The following is a 25,159-nucleotide window of genomic DNA, read 5'->3' as shown; positions in this document are numbered from 1 at the left end:
GATTGATACTGATATAGAATTCTTGGCTCTGCCACTTACTAGGGGTGTGGGAGAAATCTACTAGCCTGGGAGTGCTTTAGTTTGCTCATTTGCAAAGTGAGGGTAATCAAGGAAATTGTAGGGCTGTTTGGAGAATTAAATGAGTTAATATAGATAAATAACATAATATCCATATTGAAACTTGGCAGTCAACAAAGATCTGCAATTCCAATTGGAAAGGCAGTGCAAACAAGGACATGCAGGACTGGTGCACTTTTTCCCAAAACGGAAAAAAGGAAGAGTAGGATGAGCTCCTTCCATATAAAAGCTGAATGTCATCTGTATGGGGACAGAGGAGTAGTCCACATTTTCAGTTAGATGTTTTTCTTTCTTAGCATGGATACAGACAGCCATGTCTCTGAGAAAAAATGGTTATCCTTGAAGGTGTGGGGTGTGTGTATGTGTTTCATCTAATAGTTCAACTGGAGAAGTCAGAGTATGAAGAAATATATTTGCATCTCATACTTGTGGGGAGCTTTTGAAAAATATCCAAGTGTAACATCAAACCACATATTAGATTGTTGTGTTGACCCGTTTTGCATGTGAAACATGTGCATGTGAGACCATGAAGAATGTGAGATTGAATAACTGAGACTTGGATGAATACTATCTGCAAATAGAGCTAGTCCCAGACTAATGTTCAGGCCACTTGTCAGGGAATTGACTCCGAGTAGATGTGGGACAACCAGCCTTGGGCCCTTTGTATAAGTTTGTAAGTACTTGGCCAACCTCAGCAGTCATAATGTTTATCATCCCACGGTAGTTTCTATGCACATATTAATACAAAAATATTTGTACAAAGAAAATTTCAATTTCTCATGTTTTTTTCACTAGGAACACCTGTTTTACCTAAATCAAACAAGGGACCACTTCTCTTCAGTTTCAGACCACATAGGCACTTTACCACCCTTTAGTAGTCTCTTTCCAACTAGACAAAAAGGAAGTTTCTATGGTGACCATGCTTACGTTCATTCCTCCTCCCTTCCTTGCCAAGGCCCAATATACATCAAATTACTCATAATTACATAAAAGCTGCCTAGCACTTCTAGAATATCTCTTAAAACTATACTTTCTACTGGTGACTTTTTAAAATGCCATTTTCCTCATGAATTATTAAAGAAATAAAATAATTTTCAATTAATTTATATAGGGGTTTTCAGAGTCGAGCTTAAGAAGAGTTCATGGATCTCCCCTGAATAGAAAAACCTTTCCTAAAGAAGTATCCTAGAATTAATATACTTGGCATATTTTAAAAGCATTCATGAGGTTTTTATAAATCTAAACACTTGGCGTTTCTTAAGATGAGTCTCTGGTAGTTCCTGAGATGTTTAAAGGTATTTCCTGGGGGGAAATGATTTCTGATCTTTATTTTGAAAAGGAAATGTTGAAGTAAACAAAGCACCAGATTCCTTCGGAATCTTCAATGTGCTAATGGGTCTTATGAATAACTAAACAAGCTCATTTCTTAGCTTTCTTCTCTGGGACCCACTTTTTCAAAACAGCCTTTTAACGTACTATTCAGGACCTGGACACTCGAGGGTCCTTGGAGTCTCTCAAGAATCTCATGAAGCACCAGAATGAAGCCAGTGACAAAGTTTATTAGGAAGCGGCCGATCGAACAGTGCAGAAGCAATGGACTGTCTCAGAAGGCGGGATGGCAGCACTCAGTATTAAAGCAGTAGGGCTTTTAAGGTTTTTCCTTGGTGGCTGGGGAAGGGTCCCTCTGAATTATGCCTACCTTGCTCTCATCACTCCTGCCAATTTTCCAATTAGGGACTAATTGGAACTGTCCTTCCCTCCTCCTTTTTGAGTGTGTGTAGGTGAGTGGGAACTGTAGCTAAAAGATTCCTCTCAAGCCTCCCAGACCTGATCTTGTCCTTGAAACAGAGAGCCACAGCTGGAGTGTGGGATGGCAGAAATGCAGCTGTGCTCCCCTGGAGGGGGTGGGGGGACTGGGTGAGAGCCCTGTAGTGGAACAGCATCAGTCACAACAGAATATGCTTTGGGCAGGGTTGCTTCAGGCAATTCCAGAGTATGGGGTTAATATTCCATCTCCTTCTGTTTTAGTTCTGTAAATTTTAACTTCTTCCAATGGTTGTCAAGAACTTTATATCTAAGTTCATTGTGTCAATTCTTATTTCATGTGCTTTATAAGCATGATTTTATTATTAACATGAGATGGGATACCATAAAATATTTTTATAATTAGAACATTTTATTTGCCACCATTTATATATAAGCACAATTTAATAAAACACATCACAAAACAGTAAGATTTCATAGTTACTATTTATAAGTGCATAGTTTCATGCTCACATGTCCTTAAATATTATTGTATATATTAACAAATTTCACAATACTTATTCTTAGAAAGAAAGACTCATTAAAGGGCACCTAAAAATCTTACAGGATCATAAATCACAACTTCTCAACAACAGCAACAAAAATATAATGAGGATTTAGAAATAAGTGGTAGTCACTTAGGTGTTTTTAATTTGTTTTAACATTTTAGATTTGATGCCACAATAGCCACAGCACACAAAGGATCCTGCTACCATATATTCACTTCAGTGACGGGGAAGCACCGAAATGCTGAGTGAGGGCAGGTACAGATTCTTTAATCACTGCTGATGGAAGACTTCAAAATACACTATAAAAACTTTGAGAAAATATCATGACTGGGCGCATTGGAACTAGGTACTTGTACAGGATGGAACATCTGTCAGCAGATCTCAGGAAATTGAGAGCGAAGATATTTCTTAGGCCTCAGGTTCGTAGTCTTGATATCCTTCCTAATATTAGGAAAGTCAAAAAGACAACATGCAGCATTAGTGGAAGTGATCAGCATACAGGGCTTTACAGCAAATGAGATAGGCTGTGGCTCACCACTCTGAATAAATGTTACCTCATGGCTGTTCTGGAACTCTTCTGCTACTCTGACATAATTTTATATTTTTAAAGTTTTTTTCTTTCTATCAAACATAAAAGTAATAATGTTGGTGGTCAGGGTAAGAGTCTCTGTTCTGTTTCAGATGTGCCTTTTAACAATCATATAATCTAGATCTATAGATCAAATTAATTGGCCTATGTGGAGAGTGGGTAATGACTGAACTGCGAAACCAAATCAAGTGGCCTAGAAAATGTAATCCAGGGCTAAGATGCTATGATTCTAGAGAGAAACTAAGATGATTAAAAGGTTGTTATGTTTTCCTTCCTTTTATCCTCTTAATTGGAAATTTCACCTTCACCAATGGCTTCTATTATTTCTTCTATTCTAAAACCTGCACATCCCCATAAAATATGTGGATAACATTTAATATGAAAATATGATCTTAAAAACATATAAGATTAGCTCATCTAAATAACAGCTTCAGTAGTATCAGAATCCTGGTTAAAAACAAGCGTAGCTTCAGTAATTCAAGTTTGTTTGTGAAGAAAAGACAAACTTCAATAGCAAAGTTGTAGTACTCCAGAATTTGTATTTTACCAATCTCTTTCACAATTTTCTCAGTTTCCTAAGCTTTATTCATATTTATTTTTTTCACTTTTATGAGGTATACTAGATATAACATTATATTGGACTTAGGTGTACAGCATAATTATATGATATTTGTGTGCATTAGAAATCACAACAAGTCTAGTTACTATCTGTTACAATACAAAATGCTTTTTAGAATTTACTTTCCTGGCAATTTTCAAGCAAGCTTTACAATATTATTGATAATAGCCACCATATTATACGTAACATTCCATGCCATTTATTTGATTACAGAAGTTTTCTTGACCCACCTTCAGTCATTTCACCCACTTCAAAAACTCCCCTCCTCTGACAACCACCATTTTGCTCTCTCTGAGTTTAGTTTGTTGTTTATTGTTCTTTTTTTGCCTTTTTAAGATCCTATAAGTGAAATCATATGGTATTTGTCATTATCTGAATAGTCATTATAATAACCTCAATATCTACCTATGTTGTTGCAAATGGCAGGTTTTCATTCTTTGTGAAGGCTGAGTAGTATTTCATTGTGTATAATAGTGTGTGTGTGTGTGTATGTGTGTGTGAATGTGAATTATACCTTCATTTTTATCCATAAAGGGATACTCAGGTTTTTTTCATTCTTGGCTACTGTAAGTAAAGTGGCAATTAACACCACTTTTCATTTGTATTTTAAATTCCTTCATATAATATCCAGGAGAATCGATGGGTCATATGGTATTTTATTTTTGTTTGAGGAGTCTCCATACTGTTTTCCACAGTGAATGCACCAAATTGTATTCCAACCAACAGTGCTTGAAGTGCCTTTTTCTTCACAGCCTCAACAACACTTCCTGTGCCTTTTTAATAACTGCCATCCTAACAGGTGTAAGGTGACATCTCATTGTGAATTTGAGTTGCAATTTCCAGATAATTAGTGAAGGAGGGAGGGTGAGGAACAGGTGGGTTTCTAGGACTTCTGAATTCTAGGGGAAGTAAATAGGCCTTTTTCAATAGAAGGAAGTAAGCAAAGATGGTGTCCCCTGCCTGAATTCCCTCCACCATCTCTAGATGTGTGGTAAACCTAAGGTTTGTGCCTCTTGAGGACTAAGGCTGTGATTTAGTAGGCTGTCTTCACAATGCCTGGGAGTATCATCTGCTAAAAACTGTCTTTCCAATTGTTACAGTCTTGTTGAAGTCCAGGAGTGCAAGTCTCACTGGCCCCCAGAGCCTGGCAATCAAGGGGCATTCCCTGCTGGACTACATCTATTCTTTGATTTTAGGAGATCAGCTGGAGAGCCTGGGGGCATGCTTGCCAGCTTCAGCAGAGCAGCAGGAGAGTGCTTTTTGTACAAATGCCTACTGACTTCAGGAGGGAACAGGGGAATTACGTGACCATTCATATTAGCAGCCTAAGATAGGGAGCAGGAGTGTGCTGTGACTACCTGTATTGAATAATTGCAGTCTTCAATAAGGTAGTAAGATAGTGCTGTGACCTTGGTGCACCTGCAGGCCTTCGCAAGACACTGTGAGTGTGCTATGTCCACATGTACCTGCCTGTACTAGCAAGCTAGAAGGAAAGTACAAAATGGTATCTGTCACACCTTTGTATCTGGAGAAAGTCCCAATTGTTCCCTGTCCCTCCAGTAGATACTTTAAGACTATCAAGTGTTTTCCTTTCATATAATCTAGGTAGTTTTCTTTTCTTTAAAAGATTTATTTATTTATTCATATAAGAACTGGGGTACAGGCCAGAGGTGTGGTGGGTGAGAGGATTCACCAGAGGCAAAGTGGGGAACAGAACAGGCAGACCGACGGAAATACACAGCTGAGGCGAGCAGTGGGCGAGGCAGGAGAGGTCTGTGGCACCATGTGGCCGGGGTCTGCTGCTCCATGGCTGGGGATCCAACTCATGCCGCAGTGGCTGCGGATAGCCTCATAGGTTGTGTCTTAATCTCTTGCGCCACTAGGGAGGCCCAATCTAGGTAGTTTTCAAACTACTTCTCTTGTGCTGGGCTCCAGTATGACTGAGACCACATGCAAGCATATTTTAAAAGAAGAATCTCAGTATCCTATAGTTCTTTGGGCCCCATGGATATAATCCTATTGGTTCTCTAAGCCAGGTATTTTGTAAGTTCATCTCTTTGTTGCAGATACATGGGCTGGGATATCCTCTGATATAGCATATATACCCTTTGCTACTCCAGGAGAAGATTCAGACTTAGGAGATTCTTCCCCATTGTGGTTCACTACACTAAATGGAGTTGTTTTGTATAGTGAGTCCCATCTATACCTCTCCTACCCATCCTGATGTGTTCTTTTTATCCTTTGTTGTGGAGAATAGTTTATCTAATTTTCAGAGGGGATTGTTTAATTTCTTCAGAAGGAATTGTTCTGTATGTCTTTTTGGTATTTCCATGGGAGGAGTTTAGCTCAGGATATCTCTATACTCCCATCTCGGACTCCCCCTCATATCATATTTAATTTCTCACTGCTCCTCAGAAACATGCATTTTCAAACCAGCAACCTTGGCTTTGTATAGTCCCTTGTGCTAGTATGTCCTCCCTTCAATTAGTCCTGTCTACCAACCATATCAATACCATTTTTTTTTCTTGAAAAGTTTTGCCATACCTTTTGGCATTTAGTTGATTGTTTTAAATTTCCACTTTGGAATTTATTTAGAACATAAAGTTTCTAGTAATATTATTCTCTAATGCAGCAACCTTTTTCTGGAAAGTGCCAGTTACTAAATCTTTTATACTCTGTAGGCTACATATGGTCTCTGTTGCTGCTGCTACTCCTGGTTTTTCCTTTTTTTACAAATGTAAAAATATATGTCCTGGACCTGGCCAATTTGTATATCTAGAGAGTAAAGCATTCTTACTAAGGAAAAACATGAAAGAAAATATACCATTGAAAACTATTTTGCATGCATATTAGGAAGAACCAACTTGAACTCTGTAACTTTATTTTCTGAATCTTATGCATAGCAACTTTTACCTCAGAAGGCATTTCATAAGCCTCGCTGTCAGGATCCACAGGCATATCTTCCAGAATTCCTTCCTGTGGGACTCCCTCTTCATTCTAATATTTAAATGGGAAGCACAAAAAGCATATGATAAGGTACCATTTTTCACTTTTTAGAAACAAAACCTTGAAAACACCTTATATGCAATACTGGCAGAAAGATTGTAAAAATGGCACTTAGTACTACTGCCAGCATTCTAAACTCTATAATGCCTTTGGAAAAGCAAGCTGGAAGCATGTATTAAACCCCCAAAATGTACAAATATTTTGCCCAAGTAGTTCACTATCCAAAAAATAGTCCAAATATATTACCCAAAGATATTTTTCATAGGTTCAATTACAGTGTTAAAATTTGTTCACATAAATATTCAATGAATGATGAAGAACTAATTATCCTTTAACTACTCAACAGATTATTGTGTAGACATGTATTACCATGACATACAACACAATGAGAACCTATTTATGATGGAATGTTTAGCAAGATATAAAGTGTTACATATATCGTGGACATACATAACATGTTTAGAATTCAGAGAAGGTAAAAAGATAGGAAAACACAACAAAATACTATATATATACACATATATACACACACATATATACACACACACACACACAAAATACTATATACACACACATACACACACATATAATCCCTACTATGAGTGTTATCTGTCTCTATTTGGAAAAGCAACATAAAGATTATGGTTAGCATCCCTTTTGTTATTGAAACAAAAAAAATCAAATATTTGGGAATAAATCTAACAAAAGAGGTAAAGGACCTATACAAAGAAAACTATAAAACACTGTTAAAAGAAATAGAAGAAGACACAAAGAAATGGAGAGACATCCCCTGCTCATGGATTGGAAGAATAAACATTATTAAAATGGCCATCCTTCCAAAAGCAATATACAGATTCAATGCTATTCCAATCAAAATTTCAATGTCATTCTTCAAAGAAATAGAACAATTATTGATGAAATTCATATGGAATCACAAAAAACCCCGAATAGCCAAAGCTCTCCTGAAAAAAAAAGAAGGGAATGGAGGCATCACACTCCCAGACTTCAAACTATACTACAAAGCCATAATCATCAAAACTGCATGGTATTGGAACAAGAACAGACATACAGACCAATGGAATCGAATAGAAAATCCAGAAATAAACCCACAGATTTATGGTCAACTAATCTTTGACAAAAGAGCAAAGACTATGCATTGGAGCAAAGAAAGTTTGTTCAATAAATGGTGCTGGGAAAACTGGGTCGCTACATGCAAAAGAATGAAGCTTGACCACCACCTCACACCATACACAAAAATCAACTCAAAATGGATTAAAGAACTAGACATAAGACCTGAAACCATAAAATATATAGAAGGAAATATAGGCGAAACACTACGTGATTTGCACATCAAAGACATCTTTACAGACACATCACCCAAAGCAGTGATAGTGAAGGCAAAGATAAACAGCTGGGACTATATCAAATTAAAGAGCTTTTGCACAGCAAAAGAGACAATAACAAAAACAAAGAGAAACCCCACCAACTGGGAGAACATTTTTGCACCCAACACTAATGATAAAGGACTGATCACAAAAATCTGCAAAGAGCTGATGAGACTCAACAACAACAAAGAAAATAATCCAGTCAAAAAATGGGCAGAAGAGCTAAAAAGGAACTTCTCTGAAGAGGAAATGCAAATGGCCAACAGGCATATGAAAAAATGTTCAACATCACTTGTCATCAGGGAAATGCAAATCAAAACTACCATGAGATACCATCTCACACCAGTGAGAATGGCACATATTAAAAAAACTAGCAACAACAAATGTTGGCGAGGGTGTGGAGAAAAAGGAACTCTTCTGCACTGTTGGTGGGAGTGCAAACTGGTCCAACCACTATGGAAAGCTGTGTGGAGATTTCTGGACCTACTAAACATAGAGCTTCCATATGATCCAGCAATTCCACTCCTAGGTATTTACCCAGAGGACACAGAAACATCAATTCCAAAGAACACCTGCACCCCTATGTTTATAGCAGCACTGTTTACATAGCTAAGCTTTGGAAACAACCCAAATGCCCAAAAATAGATGACTGGATCAAGAAGATGTGGTACATATATACCATGGAATATTACTCAGCATTCAAAAAAGATAAACACATGCAATTTGCAGCAACATGGATGGCGCTGGAAGGGATCATGCTCAGCGAAATAAGCCAAAAAGAAAAAGAAAAATACCGGATGGTCTCACTCATAGCAGGAATCTAGAAAACTTAAATAAGGGACCAGGAAAATGAATAACTATAAGAAAGTGAAAATCAAAATCAACAAAAAACTATGAACCAGAGACACTTTTTGGGGGGTGGGGGGCGGGAGGGGAGGGATTGGGGTCAGAATGGGGGGGTTGCAATTGTATGGGGAATATAAAAATAAAATTTATTATTTAAAAATAAAAATAAATAAATAAATAAATACTTATGCATATATAAAAAAAATAAAGATTATGGTTAGCTAGAAAGTGAAAAAAGCAAGAAGAGAACAGATAGATATTCAAACAATGACTGAAAACATCCCAAACCCAAAGAAATAATTGAATACACAATTCCATGAAGTTAACAGAAAACACTGTTATCTAAACACAAATAGATCCACACTAAGACATATAATAATGGGAATAGCAAGAGACCAAGAAAAAGAAATAACATTAAAGGCAGTTTTTTGGGGCAGTAGGGGTGAGGGGTGGGGAAAGCAGGAAATACACTGAAGGAATCCTATCAAATTATCAGACTTCCTAGCAGAAACCTTACTGGCAAGGGAAGAGTGAAGTAACATATGCAAAGATATTAAAAAAAAAAAAAAGCCAGCCAAGAATCCTCTATTCCACAGTACTCTTTAAAATATTAGGAAAAATAACCTTTCCAAGACAAGTGAAAACTATTCATCAAAACTTGACCTCCCTTTAAAAATGTTGAATAGAAAAACAAAAAGGGAGGGCCTCCCTGGTGGCGCGGCGGTGAACATAGCGCTGTGAAGCTGTCCGCAGCCTCTGTAGTGCCGGTTCGATCCCCGCCGGCCGCAGATCAACCCACATGGCAAGCAGACCTCTCCTGTCTCACCCGCTGCTCCCCGCTGCAGTGTATTTTGGTCATTCTTCCTGTTCTGTTCCCCACTCTGTCTCTGGTGGATCCTCTCACCCACCCGTGCATCTGGCCTGTACCTCAGTTCTTGTATAAATAAAATAAATATATATATATATATATATATATTTTTGGTGGGACCCTCGCCGGCGGCCGGGGAACGAACCGGCGCTGCAGAGACTGCAGGCAGCCTCGCAGCCCAGCGCTCAACCGCTGCGCCACCGGGGGAGGCCCTAAATAAAATAAATCTTAAAAAAAAAAGAAAAAGAAAAAGGGAAAGGTCACAAAAACAACTGAATGAAGAAACATAAAACAAAAGATAAAACAATAGTGGCAAGCCCTCATGTATCAATAACAACCCTAGATATAAATGGACTGAAACCACCCATCAAAAACAGGTGAGATGTTAAAATAATAAAGTCAAACATGTATTTAAAATAAAGTGATGTAAATTGATACGCTAAGTCATGGGTAATTTAAAAAGACAGGAACTCAGATAAGAGACTTATAGCCAAAAAAAGAGAGAAAGATGGAACATTATATCACGATAAAGGGATCGATAAAGATAGAGATCAATACAAGAGGAGATAATACATATCCACCCAGAATAGGCAGACCAAAAGGGAGACATTGTCAGCAGCGAAGTAATAGGGGATAGAGATCTTCACACCACACTTACAGTAGACAGCAGTAAACAGATCATCCAGAGAGAAACTTAGCAAGGTAGTTTCACTGCTATGAAAAATATAGAGAAATCAACAAGGGATCAGAGAACAACAAACTGTAAGCCTGATCCTTAAATGCAGACTATAGACCTGAGACATTAAGAAAGGGAGTGAAGCCAGTGTGCGCTTAATTTAAGCTGTAAAAAGGAATTCACAGACTTTCAGATAAGTAAACAGAGAGAAGTGAACTTTATTCAAGGAAGTGAGGAAAAGTTTATTTAGAGGAAAAAGAACAAAGGCAAAGACTCCAAGCAGCACTGCCAAGGAGGGGCAAAAGATGCCATTATTGGCCTGTGTCTAGGGGATATTTAAACTTTTTTTCTTCCTACTAAAATCTCATCATCCTATATTGCGACTGGCTCTTTCACCTCGTCCCAGCTCTTAGAGTTTACCTCCCCTGTCCACGGTCTTATTCTCTCAAGTTTTACTGTCTTTGTTTAGTCCTCCTGGACTTTCTGACCTCATCTCTGGAGTGTGTTTTTGGTGAGCACTGCTTACACTGTTCTTTATCTCAGAACTCTCCTTAACACTCCGAAGTCCCTGCCTGCACTGTCCCTGAAGCTTCCTAATTAACCCTAACTTGTCCTGGGACTCAGGAGGCAAGAGGGAGAGAGAGAGAGTAGAAAAGGGGGGGGGGTCGAGCACAATGGACTATGATGAAAGACTATGGGTCCTTTGATGGTGGGAAAACTATGGTGAAACCTAAAGGCAGAAATCCTATATTGCAAAAAAATACGCAAGGGTGATAACCAACTAACTAAATAGTGAATCAATGAAGTCAAACTAAAGAAAGTTATGGCCTTAACTGACAAATCAGATGAAATAGTCTTAATAGATATTTACCAAGTACTCCATTCTAAAGCAAAAGCACACACAGTCTTTTCAATTCTCAAGGATGAACCATATGTTGGAACATAAAACGTGTCACAATGAATTTATGAAAACTGAAATATCAAGCTTCTTTTTGAATCATGATGGTGTAAACTAGAAATCAACTGAAAAAAGAAAGGGGGAAATAACAAACACATGGAGAATAAACCGCATATTACCAAACAATGTTCAAAATCACTTATTTTTAGGGGTCTCCCCGATGGCACAGCAAAGACCTCTCCTGTCACACCCGCTGCTCCCCTCAGCAGTGCTTTCAGTGCGTCTACCTGTTCTGCTTCCCACTCTGTCTCTGGTAAATCCTCTCACCCTCCTGTGCCTCTGGCCTGTACCTCAGCTATTGTATAGATAAAAAATAAATCTTAAAAAAAAAATCACTTATTTTTAAAGAAATACATATTGAGATCACAACGAGATATTTCACACCTGTGAATGACCCATATAGAAAAGATCAGAAACAGCAAGTTCTGGCAAGGGTGTAGAGAAAAGGGAACCCACAAACACTACTGGGGGAATCCAAACTAGTCCAGCCCATATGGAAAGCAGTATGGACCTCGGAATATTAAAATCTCAAAACATTAAACACTTAAAACATAAAAAATGGATCTGCCTTTTGACCTATTAATTCCACTCCTAGGCATCTACCCCCAAATTCAAAAACTCTAATTTGAAAGGAAATTTTCACTCCCACGTTTATTGCAGTACTGTTTACTATAAATTATGGAAACAACCTAAGTGCTACAGAAAAGATGAGTGGATCAAAAAGATGTGGTATAAAAAATATACAGTGATCAAATGTGTAATATTATTGATCAAAAATTGATAAATTCATGCCATTTGTGGATGAAGCTGGAAGGGAAAATGCCAAGTAAAATATGTCAGGAGAAAGATAAATACTGACTGGTGTCAGGGATATGTGGAATATAAACTAACTAAACCAATACTCATATAAAGATGAGCTTAAAATCTAACCCTTGATAGCTGACTGCAGTACTGAAGCACTAGGAGGAAGAGGGGGAAGGGAGCTGTTTGAACAAAGAGGGATGAAAGCACAATGGTTTAAAATGGTAACACTTTTTGTTTCAATGAAATCAATAATTTCCTGGATGTTTAACAACTATCACCGTGTCACAAGAAGAGAGATAAACTTCCAGAAACTTTTACTCACTACAGAAATAAGTATGTTGCTTTCACAAATCTGACTGCTAAACTTTAATGGTTTCTTCTTTACAAAATGAAATTATTGATGTCATTGAAACAAAATCTTATTTTAGTAAGAAATTATAATCATGATCTTTAACTGTATTCTATTACATGAACTGGAGAGAGCACGCAGAACTCCTGTGAGGGAGACGCTACTGATATTTCCTCAAGGTAATTTGGTGTTAGGTTTAGAATTATACTGGTGCCAGTGACTCAGACTCTGTTCCATTAACCACCATCCTTGGTTTCATCCCCAAGAGTTTTGACATTCGAAATGTGTACTTTAATTGAATTAACTATAGATTTCAGTAACCAAGAAATAGGGTATTATATCACATCATTGACTATGCTGTCTTTTCCTGGTAAGTGAATTTATCACAGTTTGACTGCAGAAACCCATGAAGGAAGTTAATTCACAGAACTGCATATTTTATGGGGCTATTACATATTTTATACCATAAGAGTTTATCAGGAAGGGAAAGAACAAAAATGACAATTTTCTTCATCAAAATTCTGTGATGAGCAACCTAATGTGTGTGGGGAAAATAAACAAACACCTGAAGGGCATGACTAGGGAAACCAGTGAGGATCAGAGAACTCTTGGGGATGAAATGGCAGTATAAAAGATAAGCACCCCACATCTTTTAAGAACAGGAATAGGTAAAATTCAATTTACTACTTTCTACCCAGAACTGTAATATAATTTCATCATCTACCCTGTCCTTCACTTATATCCTATTGTCCCTAAATTTTTACTTGAGGTTTGCTACACAGTGATCAGAATAAGATACTACAGGATGAGAAAGGCACAGCAAAGGTAGGTGAGGGGTTAGATTATGGAGGCAATAAAATAGAATTGACCAGGAAAAAATGTAATCTCAGGAAAACCACGAACATGTATCTTACCTTTTCTATACAAATTTTACCTTAAGGTAAACAAATAGTTGATGAGTGCAAGTTTTTTTTTTTTTTAATAAATTTCATTTTCTAAGAATCAGTATCAATTCTTAACAAAGAATTTAGGCAATAAAACAATGAATTCTAAAATGATATGAAGAAATATAATCACATATTATATGATTCTGATGGAAGAATATATGGCCACATGTAAAAAATCTTTGATTTGATTCAAATCTATCACCAGATCTGATGTTTTATTACTAATATAAGGGATTGAAAGAACAAGTTCACATCATTGGATGCAGTGAGGCAATTCATGATTGTGGGAAATTAGGCAGGACAAACAACATAGCGACTTGAGCAAGTAAAGTACAAGGGAAACATAAGTTTTGGGGAATTTATATATTAAAGTAGACTTAACCACACATCAGAAAAATTGCAACATAAAAACCTTATTCTCATTTGGATACTGATATAAGCAAATAGAAAGTAAATATTATATATAGTTGGGAAATTTGAACACTGATTGCATATTTGACTAAAGTTATTCTTTTTTTAGGAATGGTAATATAATGGAGTTTTGAATTTAAAAAGATTCCTTAACTTCAAACAATTAAATGATCAAGTGTTTTCAGGTCAAATAAAATATCAAGGTGTTTGCTTTGAATTTATCCAGATTTGGGTGGAACAAAACAGTGTAGAAGAAACAAGAGTTTGGAGGTTGATGATTGGTTTCATACGAATGGGAGCAGAATATGCCACCCAAAAATATGCTATTTTGGCAAGTAGTTTATTTTGAGCAGAGGACAATGAAGGTTCAATGTAAGCAGCATTATAATAGGAGGGCTGTACTAAATAAGTTTAAAATATATATATGTGTGTGTATATATATTTACCTATATGATATGGCAAACACCTGATTGTCAAACATCTGTTCTTCTCATCTTCCTGTGAATTTCCTTCATTCCCTTTGAAGGCCCCGGTTCCCCGTTAGCTCAGAGTAGGAAATTAGCCTTAATTGCCAGACTGCTTTTGAGTTCTCTGTTTTTGTGTGGCTTCCATATGTACAAATTTAAATTTTTTTCTCCTTTTAATCTGTCTTATGTCACTTTAACTATTAGACCGGCCAAAGGGCCCAGAAGTAAATGGAAAAATTTTCCGTAACTACACAAATGTTTGCAATTTTTCATAACAAGTTTTTAAAATTATATAGCTTCATTTCAGTTGTTACCGTCTATATGATATAATGTTTCAGCTCCATAATCTTAACATATCTTAAAACATACTAAAGTATTTGGCAGCTATTTTAAGGGAGACTATAACAAACACTTTACATAATTACCAGGTATAATTTTATCCCAAAGCCTTTATATTTACTCTTATTAGTCTATTTCTAAAATAAAGATTCTCTACAGTGATTTCAATAAACTTTAATTCCATCTTAGAACATTGCCTAATTATGTATTGAATTCTACCAAAAAAGGATCATTAAAACCTGTATTTTATGACTATTAAGGTCTTGTTTTCAAAATACAATCATATTTGAAAATATGAAGTACAGATTCTATTTATTTTTACTATGGCTATGACTGACCTCTCTCATCCTAAAAATCAAACTCCAGTTGTTTTAAAATGAACCTGTAATGTCAAATAATCGATATTGAACCCAATACTAATGTATACATTTTTTAGCTGGATGTTCTCCATAAAACAAATCACCAGAGGGGGCTTAATGTTAATACTTTATTGGGAATTACAATGCGAGGAAGTGAAAGTGAGTGAAAAGGAAAGCAAGACAAGGAGGGATGGGAAGTAATATCCTGTGGACAGAGACACATGTGCTCACTAAGCTTTAGGGAAGGGGGTGGCAGTCACCCAACATGTTGTTACATCCTGAGCAAGTTGGTGGCAACTTCCCTGACTGGCAATACCTCCCACAACCTTGCTATGACTGTGTGAGGTGATAATTGCCTATATTTTTACTTTATTTTTAAAAATATATTATTTATGCATACAAGAGCTGGAGGTGTGGGATTCAACAGAGACAGAGTGGGGAACAGAACAGGCACATCTATTGAAATACACTGCTGAGGGGAGCAGTGGGCGAAACAGGAGAGGTCTTCTGTGCCATGTGTATCACTTCCCTGGCCAGGGATTGAACTTTTGCTGCAGTGGTTGCAGATTGCTTCATAGTGCTGTGACTTAACTCCTTGCACCACGGGGGAGGCCCCAATTGCCTGTATTTTTAACTTTCATATTTAGAAAACAAAATGGAACCTATTTCCTTGATCAAACATTTTAAAAATTAACTCAAATTTCATTAACTTTGCTTAGATTTAGATTTGTCATTAATGTCTTATATTGTTGTTAGCAATATTATCTTTATCAATGTAGTTACCTTATATACATATTATTTTGTGTTTTAAACTATATTATATTTAGGTATATATTAATACTCTAAAAATTAGTTACGCTCAATTGTATGACATATAATTTGTCATATATTTAATCTTACATACAATAAAAACTGCTTCCTAAAACCACACTTTCAAGCAAAACCTACAATTATCTGAGAGGTCCTGTTAAAAATGCTTCTAGGTCCCTGTGAATTTGTCTGATTATTTTCTTTGGAAACCACTATCTAACCAATTGTTTATAAACTTTGTGGCATCACTTGGTACAGAGTATACCAATGTACTGGCCAGTGTCAATACATTAAAAAAAAAGTCTTCTTTTGAAATTTATGGAAGATTCTTGGCAAAAGATCAGTGTTTTTCTGAAGAGACTGAGAACCAACACACAGTGATTTTATCCACTACATGGTGTCTATGCTTTAAATACTCAAAGCTACAGAAGCTCTCTTCCCCACTGCTTTTATCCTGAAAGATATTTTGGACCGAATCATTATTTTGCTGCATGTTGGAATAATGTTAATTAACCCTAAATAACTCAACCACTCAAACAATGGGGTTGGAGAAATTAGTAACCATAAAAGATAAAGGAAGACACTAAAGAAAGAGCTCTAACTTAAGAGGGAAAATAGATTCAACTCACTACTTATCATAAAACATACAGTGATTCTGATATAAAATCAAGCTCAGAATGCCTGTTAAAGTAAAAATGTCACATTTTTAAAAAAATTACCTATACACCCATCTCAAAAATGGGAGTATATAATGTGAATATAAATAGTGCACTTTGCCAAGAGAAGTGCCTTCCATTTTATTGGGAAAATTTAAAAATGAAGTAGGGAAATGAGAATTTTGTTTAAAAATAAGTTAAAGAAATATTACATATATTCATTTTTTATTGCCAATTATTTCTAATAATATTATTTGGTTTAGGAACTAAAGAGGATCTGATTCAACAGCAGATTAAGTTCAATTGTCTTTAATAAAAATTTTTACAGAAACAAATTGAATTAAAAAAATACTTTGCATAACATTAATCTTTAAAACCAAAACAGAAGGTCTCCCTGGGGGCGCAGGAGATTGAGTGCCGCACTGTGAAGCTGTCCGCAGCTTCTGCACCACGGGTTCGATCCCAGCCAGCCCGCGAGAACCCCACATGGCAAAGCAGACTCGTCCGTTGCTCCCCTCAGCAGTGTATTTCAGTCACTCTGACTGTTCTATTCCCCGCTCTGTCTCTGATGAATCCTCTCACCGTCCTGCACATCTGGCCTGTACCCTGGTTCCTGTATAAATAAATAAATCTTAAAAAAAAACAAACAAGAAAACCACTACATTTTGTCTTAATATTATTTACAGGAAATTTAAAAATATAAATGATTATATTTATCACTGAAAGACTGTAAACAGTGTTTAAATGCATTCAAGTAATTATATGTTATGACAGGAGACATCAAGGAAACTGGCATCTTCTGCTGTAACCTAACACTGAAAGAAAATCAGAGACATTTAGTGAAGACTATATCTGTTTCCATCTATTAATGGATAAATTAAAATTCATTTTTATTTTCGAATAAACTACAGTTATGATTTAGATCTAGGGCAGAATTAAAGTGACATAAAGACTTGGTCCTTGGGCCTCCCTGGTGGTGCAGAGTGTTGAGCACAGTGCTGTGAAGCTGTCCTCAGCCTCTCAGTGTGGGTTCGATTCCTTGCCGGCCAGGGAGCTACCCACATGGCACAGCAGACCTCTTCTGTCTCGCCTGCTGCTCTACCCAGCAGTGTACTTCGTCAATCTGCCTGTTCTGTTCCCCACTCTGTTTCTGGTGAATCCTCTTACCCTCCCATTCCTCTGGCCTATACCCCAGCTATTGTATAAATAAAAATAAATAAATCTTAAAAAAAAAGGACTTGGTGCAATCAATGCTCCATCCCTTTAAGAATGCATCAAATTTGGCAGGCCAGCATTCACAGAAATCTGCTACTAGAAGCCTTGTGTTTGAAACTCTTCAGGCTAAACTCTTTCAAGGTAATTATGTGAAGAAATACAAAGGCTTACATTATTTGTGTAATTAGACAGATGTGAAAAAGACAGGGTAAATGGAAGGGGAAGGCATCAGTAGGAGTTAAAGGGCAATAGGTCTAGTACAGATAAGGCTATCATTATATATTTTTTAAAGATTTATTTATTTATGCATTGTAGGCTAAGTAAATGAAATCAAGCTTTTCTGCCCTCCCGCCATTAGGATAGATGATGGATCCTTGTGGCCCTGAATGCAGGCCTGATGGCTGGCACCTGGAATAGGGTGTGAGCATATGTAAATGAAATTCACCTGGGCTGAGAGACTGGTCTTATAAGGGCAGCCTCACGGGGACACCAACAGAGCAAAAAGAGTGAAAGACAGCTTCCAGCAGAACAACAGCAAAAGGAGCAGAGAAGTAAAGACCACGAAAGAACGCCGGAGAGCCCAGAAAGTGTGAAGACTTGCTGGGGGCTGGGAGGCCTTCCAGCCCAGCACCCCTGCCTGCTGTGTACCTGTTAAATCCTAATAAAAGCCTGCAGAAGCCACCGAGGGCTCTAGGACTCCTCCTTCACCCATCTGCTCGAATCATAGAGAGCCTGCTATGTCCCTTCCTGTCCCTACATGCATACAAGAGCTGGGGTACAGGCCAGAGATGCAGGGGAGTGAGAGGATCCAACAGAGACAGAGTGAGGAACAGAACAGGCAGGCTGACTGAAATACACTGCTGAGGGGAGCAGTGAGACAGGAGAGGTCTGCCTTGCCATGTGGGTTTCTCCCTGGCCGGCCAGGGATCGAACTCATGATGCAGAGGCTGTGGAATGCTTCATAGTGCGGTGCTTAACCACTTGAGCCACCAGGGAGGCCCTATCACTACATTATTTTGAAATATTTTACACTGCTATTTTAGTAGTACAGTATTTTAGATTCAGTTGCTTAACTTTTTAATAAGATTAAAAAATAGTTCAAATTCTGATAGCATCTTCTTGTGCTTTAGATGTCTTCCTCCATAATTTTTCTATCAACAATTACTATTCACTTATCCAAGATATGTTCTCGGACTTGGGAACACATACACACACACACATAAAATAGGACATAGGTTATCTCTGGGCCTACTTCTGGGACCATTTTGAATCTCCTATTTAAAAAGTGCAACTATAGCAGATGATTTTCATTATAAATTGCATATGCCACATGTTATGCCAGCAAGGCACAGAGCAGGTTCTCTATGGATCCAGGCAGACAGGTAAAGGAGAGTCCTGGAGCCCTCAGCAGCTTTTTCAGGCTTTTAATGATCTTTACACCATTTGTAATGAGGCAACCAGGTGCAAGGCAGGCAGGGGAGCTGGGAAGCAGGGGGCGGGAGGCTGGCAAATGAACAAAGCAATTTACAAACATACTATAAATAGTTCATACTTTTTAGAGAATCATCTCAAATTAAAAATACAAATATATTTTAATTAAATTATATTATTAGAGCAATCAGTTTTACCTGGAAATGATTTGTATTTAGAAGTCATTCATGCTCAACTTTAGATAATCTATTAGTAGATAATTCATTTTCTTGCTATTTGCCCATTTTGTTATTCTTGGTAATTCAGAGAAGGACAGTGTAGGGTAAGGAAAAATGTGAGGCTTTTCTGCCCTCCCGCCATCAGGATAGATGATGAATCCTTGCGGTCCTGAATGCATGTCTGATGGCGGGCACCTGGAGTAGGGTGTGGGCATAGGTAGATGGGATTCACCTGGGCTGAGACTGTGCTTTTTTAAGGGCAGCATCACGGGATGCCAGAAGAAGCCGAAAGAGAAGCAAGAGCAGAGGAAACTGAGAGAGAAGCAGAGCCAGAGGAAGAGCAGAGAGAATGTGAGAGAAGGTCGAAGAGCCCAGAGTGAAGACTTGCTGGAGGCTGGGAGGCCTGCCACCCTGCCAGCCTCCCAGCGCCCCTGCCTGCCGTGTACCTGGTAACCCCAATGAAAGACCTGCTAAAGCCACTGAGGACTCTGACTCCTCCTTTACCCGGTCTGCATGGGATCAGAAAACCTGCTCAGTGGTCCTTCCTGCCCCTTAAAATTGGCGTTAAGTTGGCAAGATGATCCATGCAGATGGGTATGGAGCCCTCCGAAGACCTGGAGGGAATAAGGAGTAACAGACTGTGTGAGCCTGTGACAGCACTGGAGGCGCCATGGTGGCACAGAGGGTGGACAAGGTCCGGGAGCTACAGAATAAGACCACGTCTAGAGGAGGAGACGCCGAGAGGACCAGCCAATGATCCCTGAGGCAGCAGAATCGTCGGCGAGGAGAGGACCACGATTCGGAGCTCACCAGTGCTGATGGCAGGGAGAGGCCAATGGACTTGGACTGATGAACTTGAACTGACAATCCTGCCAGAAGGTGGAGGAACTTTGGCAAGTTAATGTTGTTTTGGGACCCTGGGGGAGGATGCTATTGTTTGTACACTCCAGGAGATGGGAATCTGGGGGTGGCCAGTGGGCCTTGATGGCCAAAAGCAGCCTGTGTATGCCCAGCAGCTAGGCGGAGGAAAAAAGCCAACTGAGAAGGCAAAAGCTGGTACTGATGCTAAGTTTGAGAAGCCCTGAGCGGCTGTTAAGCAGCCTAAGTATGCTGAAGAACAGTGAGTCTCGTAAAATCACCTGTGGGTGATGCCCTGCTCATTCTTGAGCGAGGGTGAGGAGCTGAGGAACCCATCCTTGGGGACGGGTGGGGAATGTGGCTTGGGGTGGAGCCCAAGCCGAATGTAGATCCCCGACCCATGTGCTTGTGCAGTGGGTTGGCCTGAGTGCAGGGGTCTGCGAGTCACATTGGTGGCTATGAAGGCCGAGTGTTGGAGCGACTGCAGATAGAAACCCTGAGGGTTGGCGATTACCCCCAACAGAATAGAATCACCAATCCCGGAGTGAGTGCATCCTGGGGGTGGATGCTGTGTGTGGCTTGTAGCCGAGACTACAGCCAGAGAAGGCCAGGAAGCCTGACGGCTCCTGGTGTGATATAGTAGATGCCGTGAGTGATTCCCCTCCCTCATATGAGCAGTGCCTTCGGCAGCAGATGTGGTGGCTCATCTGCTGGCACCAATAATTGTCTTTTGCCACTAGGTTGGGCGCCTGCCTGGACTTATTTTTGTTCTGTTGTATTTTGTTATATTGCGATGTATTTGCTTTTGTGGGCTATGGATGCATTGGTTATGTTTGCTAAGAAAATTGTATATATGTAGATTGTATGGCAGAAAACCCTGAGGGGGTGGACTCTAGGGTAAGGAAAAATGTCAGGCCTTTCTGCCCTCCCGCCATCAGGATAGATGATGGATCCTTGCGGTCCTGAATGCATGCCTGATGGCGGGCACCTGGAGTAGGGTGTGGGCATAGGTAGGTGGGATTCACCTAGGCTGAGACTGCTTTTTTAGGGTGGCGTCACGGGGACGCCAGAAGAAGCCGAAAGAGAAGCAAGAGCAGGAGATGCAGAGCCATAGGAAGAGGAGAGAGTATGTGAGAGAAGGTCGGAGAGCCCAGAGTGAAGACTTGCTGGGGGCTAGGATGCCTGCCAGCTCCCCAGCGCCCCTGCCTGCTGTGTACCTGGTAAATCTAAATAAAAAACCTGCAAAAGCCACTGAGGACTCTGACTCCTCCTTTACCCGGTCCGCTAGATCAGAAAACCTGGACTGTGTCCTGTCCTGCCTCTACAGACAGAAGGACAAAAGGAACATATAAAATGAAAACTAGTTTATCTGACTTCTTTAAATGGAGTGGAGGAAAGAGTAAAGTTAAATTAAAATCTGCTTCTATTTAATTACATTAAATCTTCCTTGGGATTAATTTTGGGTGCTATTTATTAGTAATAACCCTGAATCTAGTTTTAAATACATTCAACTTTAAATAACAAAATAGCTGGTCTGTAAATAAGGAATTAGTGTGAAATAATTTTCAGAAGAAATTTGTATTATATGGCAGAGGCAGTATCCTATATTAAATCCTTATTTTCCTTGTTAAACATAACAAGCAGCACAGTGACTGCAGTATTTATGACAGTGCCATGTAATTAGCTGACTCATCTAATAAGACTTTAAAACAGAGAAACTATTGCCAGTTTTCTTCCCCTGTTACTTAGATATAGACCTAGATTTAAATACTAATATAAACTGGAAAGTCTGTGAATACACTATTTTCAATTGCCATATTTAAAGATTAATCCCTAATGAAAAAATGCTATGTTTAAATATATATTTAAATATGTTTATCATTTTAAGTTGCATGGATAATTTTTGAAGAACAGCATCTTGGATAGTGATTGAGAAATAAATCATCAAAGTGAAAGTGGGTCAGCCTGAGAAAAATCTACGCTGAGTTTAGAAGCAGGCAGTCAATTTCAATGCAAAAGCATTTATATTTGGAGGCAAATCTTAAACTAGCAACCGGGTGAGGAATCAGCTGGGAGTGAAATCAGCTGGGAGTGAATAGGTTTTGACAAAAAAAGATAGGAAGTCTGCTTCTATATTTTAGGGAAGCTAGGGAAAGCTGAAAGGCTTCTTGGAAAGAGGAAACCTGCTATTAAGATCTTAGTGAGCCAAGGTCCAGGTGTTTGCTTTCAAAAATGGGTGAGGTGCTCTGCCTGGTGGTCTCAGCACTATCAAAATATTGCTAGGTACTGCGACCTGAGTTAGATCCCTGGCCAGGTAGCTAACCAACATGGTGCAGCAGACCTCTCCTGTTTCACCTGCTGCATCCCTCAACATTGTATTTCAGTAGATTCAGCTGTTCTGCTCCCCAGTTTGTCTCTGGAGAATCCTCTCACCCTCTGCACCTCTGGCCTACACCCTAGTTCTTGTATGCATAAATAAAAAATAAATCCTTTAAAAACGGGTGAGGAAAGTGGTTTTAATATCTGATGAGTAGAAAATGCTTAGACAAAACAAACTGTTCATACTTCAAAAGGGTGGCTAGAAGTTACAGGGATCTAAAGCTCACAGTGAAAGCAAAAGCTTCAACATCAATGGGTATGAAACCAAGGAAATGAAACTTCAAGAGCAAGATACAGCTGTGTCATCATTCACAAGATTAAACACTAGGAAAGAGAGCCTCCCTGGTGGGGTAGGCAGTTGAGCGCAGTGCTGTGAGGCTGTCTGCAGCCTCTGCAATGCCGGTTCAATCCCCGCCAGCCTCAGAGCAACCCATATGGTGAGCAGACCTCTCCTGTCTCGCCTGCTGCTCCCCTCAGCAGTGTATTTCGTAGGTCTGTCTGTTCTGTTCCCCACTTGGTCTCTGGTGAATCCTCTCACCCTCCCGCGCATCTGGCCTATAACCCAGCACTTGTATAAATAAAAAATAAATCTTAAAAAAAAACACTAGGAAAGACTATAAGGGAAGTCAGGGCAGGAAAATGATACAAACCAGTGTGGTAACCTGAGGTTCTGCAGTTTCCATCTGCTATAAGAGATGCCAGTCAAGTTTGAAGGGTTTTCAACATCTGGAAGGAAAACTCCAAGTGGATCAGCCTTCAGGTTGGAATATAATTGACATCTATGACAGATAGGGGAACAGTGCCCCACAGAGCATTGCCTTCAATTTCAACAAGTGGAAACTATTTCACACTGTGTATTCTATAGGCTGTAGTTATAACTTTTTTTTTGATTATTAAGAAAAATTTCCCTCTGAGAACCTCTTGTATGTCTCAACAGATCTGAGGTAAAAGAGAACCTACTTACAAATTTATCAAGAAAGATAACGCAGAGGTTTATACTTTGGTTATCCAAATGTAGTATTATTAAAGTGCTTAATTTTCCATCTTACTCTGACTTGGGATAACAATAGCAAATTTTATTTAGTGCTTACTCTGTGTTCATACTTTTCCAAGAGTTTCACAAGAATTATTTGAGTTAAAAAATGATAAAGTACTATTTCTATTTTATCTAAGAATGAACAGAGATAAGTAATCTGGCTAAAGAGTTCACACTCTTAGCTATGATATAATGCTATTTGTCAAAGTTCTTGGAAAAAAAAAATTCCTATTCACTAAAGCATTAAGTTGAGCTGTTGTTGAAGATGAAATTGAGTTTCAAGACATTAACAATCTCAAAATGCTACCTAAAATATCTTATGATTAAATGTCTGACTCAACTGCTACTAAGAAATTTGTCACTCTATCAGAAAAAAAAAAACCTGAAAGAATTGATATATCCTATATGTAATATATTTATAAAAGTAAAAACAGAATTTTATTTATTAAATATACAGACCAGATTTTAAGTGATTAACTCTTTAATGCTTATTATGAATTCAATGCATGGCATTTTTCTGCTAATTTTAGACATCTTCAGTAGAGTGTGCAATAGTGTGTTGTGATAGGATAAAGATGAAAAAATTACTAGGTTTAAAGTGTTTATTTTTTCCCACTGTATGTGGCACAGAAACTACAGCTTTTTAAAATGATTTGAACATCTGAGTTTCTTTGTTCATACCTTTTGACTAACTATAAAGCTTTTGCCTGTATCATCATTTTTATCTTCTTTAGTTTTATACTGGAAATGGTCATCTCTCCCAGTCCCGAAATAGTTCATTTTTTTAATCACAATAAAGTATAATGATCCATTAAGTGATTGATTGGAAGCAGATATTATATATATATTTTTTAAAGATTTATTTATTTATATAAGCACTGGGTACAGTCAGAAGCACAGAGGTTGAGAATTCACGAGAGCCAGAGCGGGGAACAGAACAGGCAGACTGACGAAATACACTGTTGAGGGGAGCAGCAGGCATGACAGGAGAGGTCTGCACGCCATGTGGGACCCTCGCCGGCGGCCGTGAATGGAACCGGCGCTGCAGAGGCTGCGGGCAGCTTGGCAGCCCAGTGCTCAACTGCTGCACCACCAGGGGAGGCCCAGAGGCAGATATTATATTGACTCATAACTTTTTTTTTCATCCTGCCAACCTTATCCTATAGAGACATTAAAATATTATTTCCTTATAACAATAAATACATTTTGTTTTGTCTAATATCTTCTTTAATCTCTAAAAGTTCTATTTGTGTTATTTTAATTACTTTTAAAGCCCCCATTATTCCTGGATTACATTATTGGACTCTCAATAAATCAACATAGAGTTCTGTATTTAATTTTTTGAACAATTCTCCCTTTATATATTTTTTTTATTTATATCTCCTTTTGGTGTTCATTTAGTGGAAATGCCTGGGTACTGTATCAGAGGAAGTAAAACAGATAACTTAGAAAATATTCTGCATTTAATTGCTGCAACTGTCTCTATGATTGCAAAAAGTAGTGGGGTAAGTGGGAGCCTTGTGAGTGTGTAAATGCGTATAGG

At 38.4% G+C, this 25,159-nt stretch overlaps 1 protein-coding gene across 2 annotated transcripts in view; it reads right to left on the bottom strand.

Moving 5' to 3' along the window:
• Nucleotides 1-2,798: 2,798 nt before the first annotated feature.
• Nucleotides 2,799-25,159, bottom strand: part of SNCA (synuclein alpha) — a gene marked incomplete at both ends in the record, with an annotated part of 138,021 nt that continues 115,660 nt past the window's right edge. The window contains 2 exons of one of the 2 annotated variants that reach the window (XM_084233822.1): nt 2,799-2,831; nt 6,512-6,595. In XM_084233822.1, the coding sequence (XP_084089948.1) occupies nt 2,799-2,831; nt 6,512-6,595 (117 nt within the window). The remainder of the gene's footprint in view (nt 2,832-6,511; nt 6,596-25,159) is intronic. The other variant, XM_084233823.1, reaches the window with a different exon arrangement.

Source organism: Talpa europaea (assembly GCF_964194135.1).
Source record: "Talpa europaea genome assembly, chromosome: 5".
Lineage (NCBI taxonomy): Eukaryota > Metazoa > Chordata > Mammalia > Eulipotyphla > Talpidae > Talpa > Talpa europaea.
The sequence above is the reverse complement of the archived record's forward strand: the minus strand, read 5'-3'. Positions and strand labels throughout refer to the sequence as shown.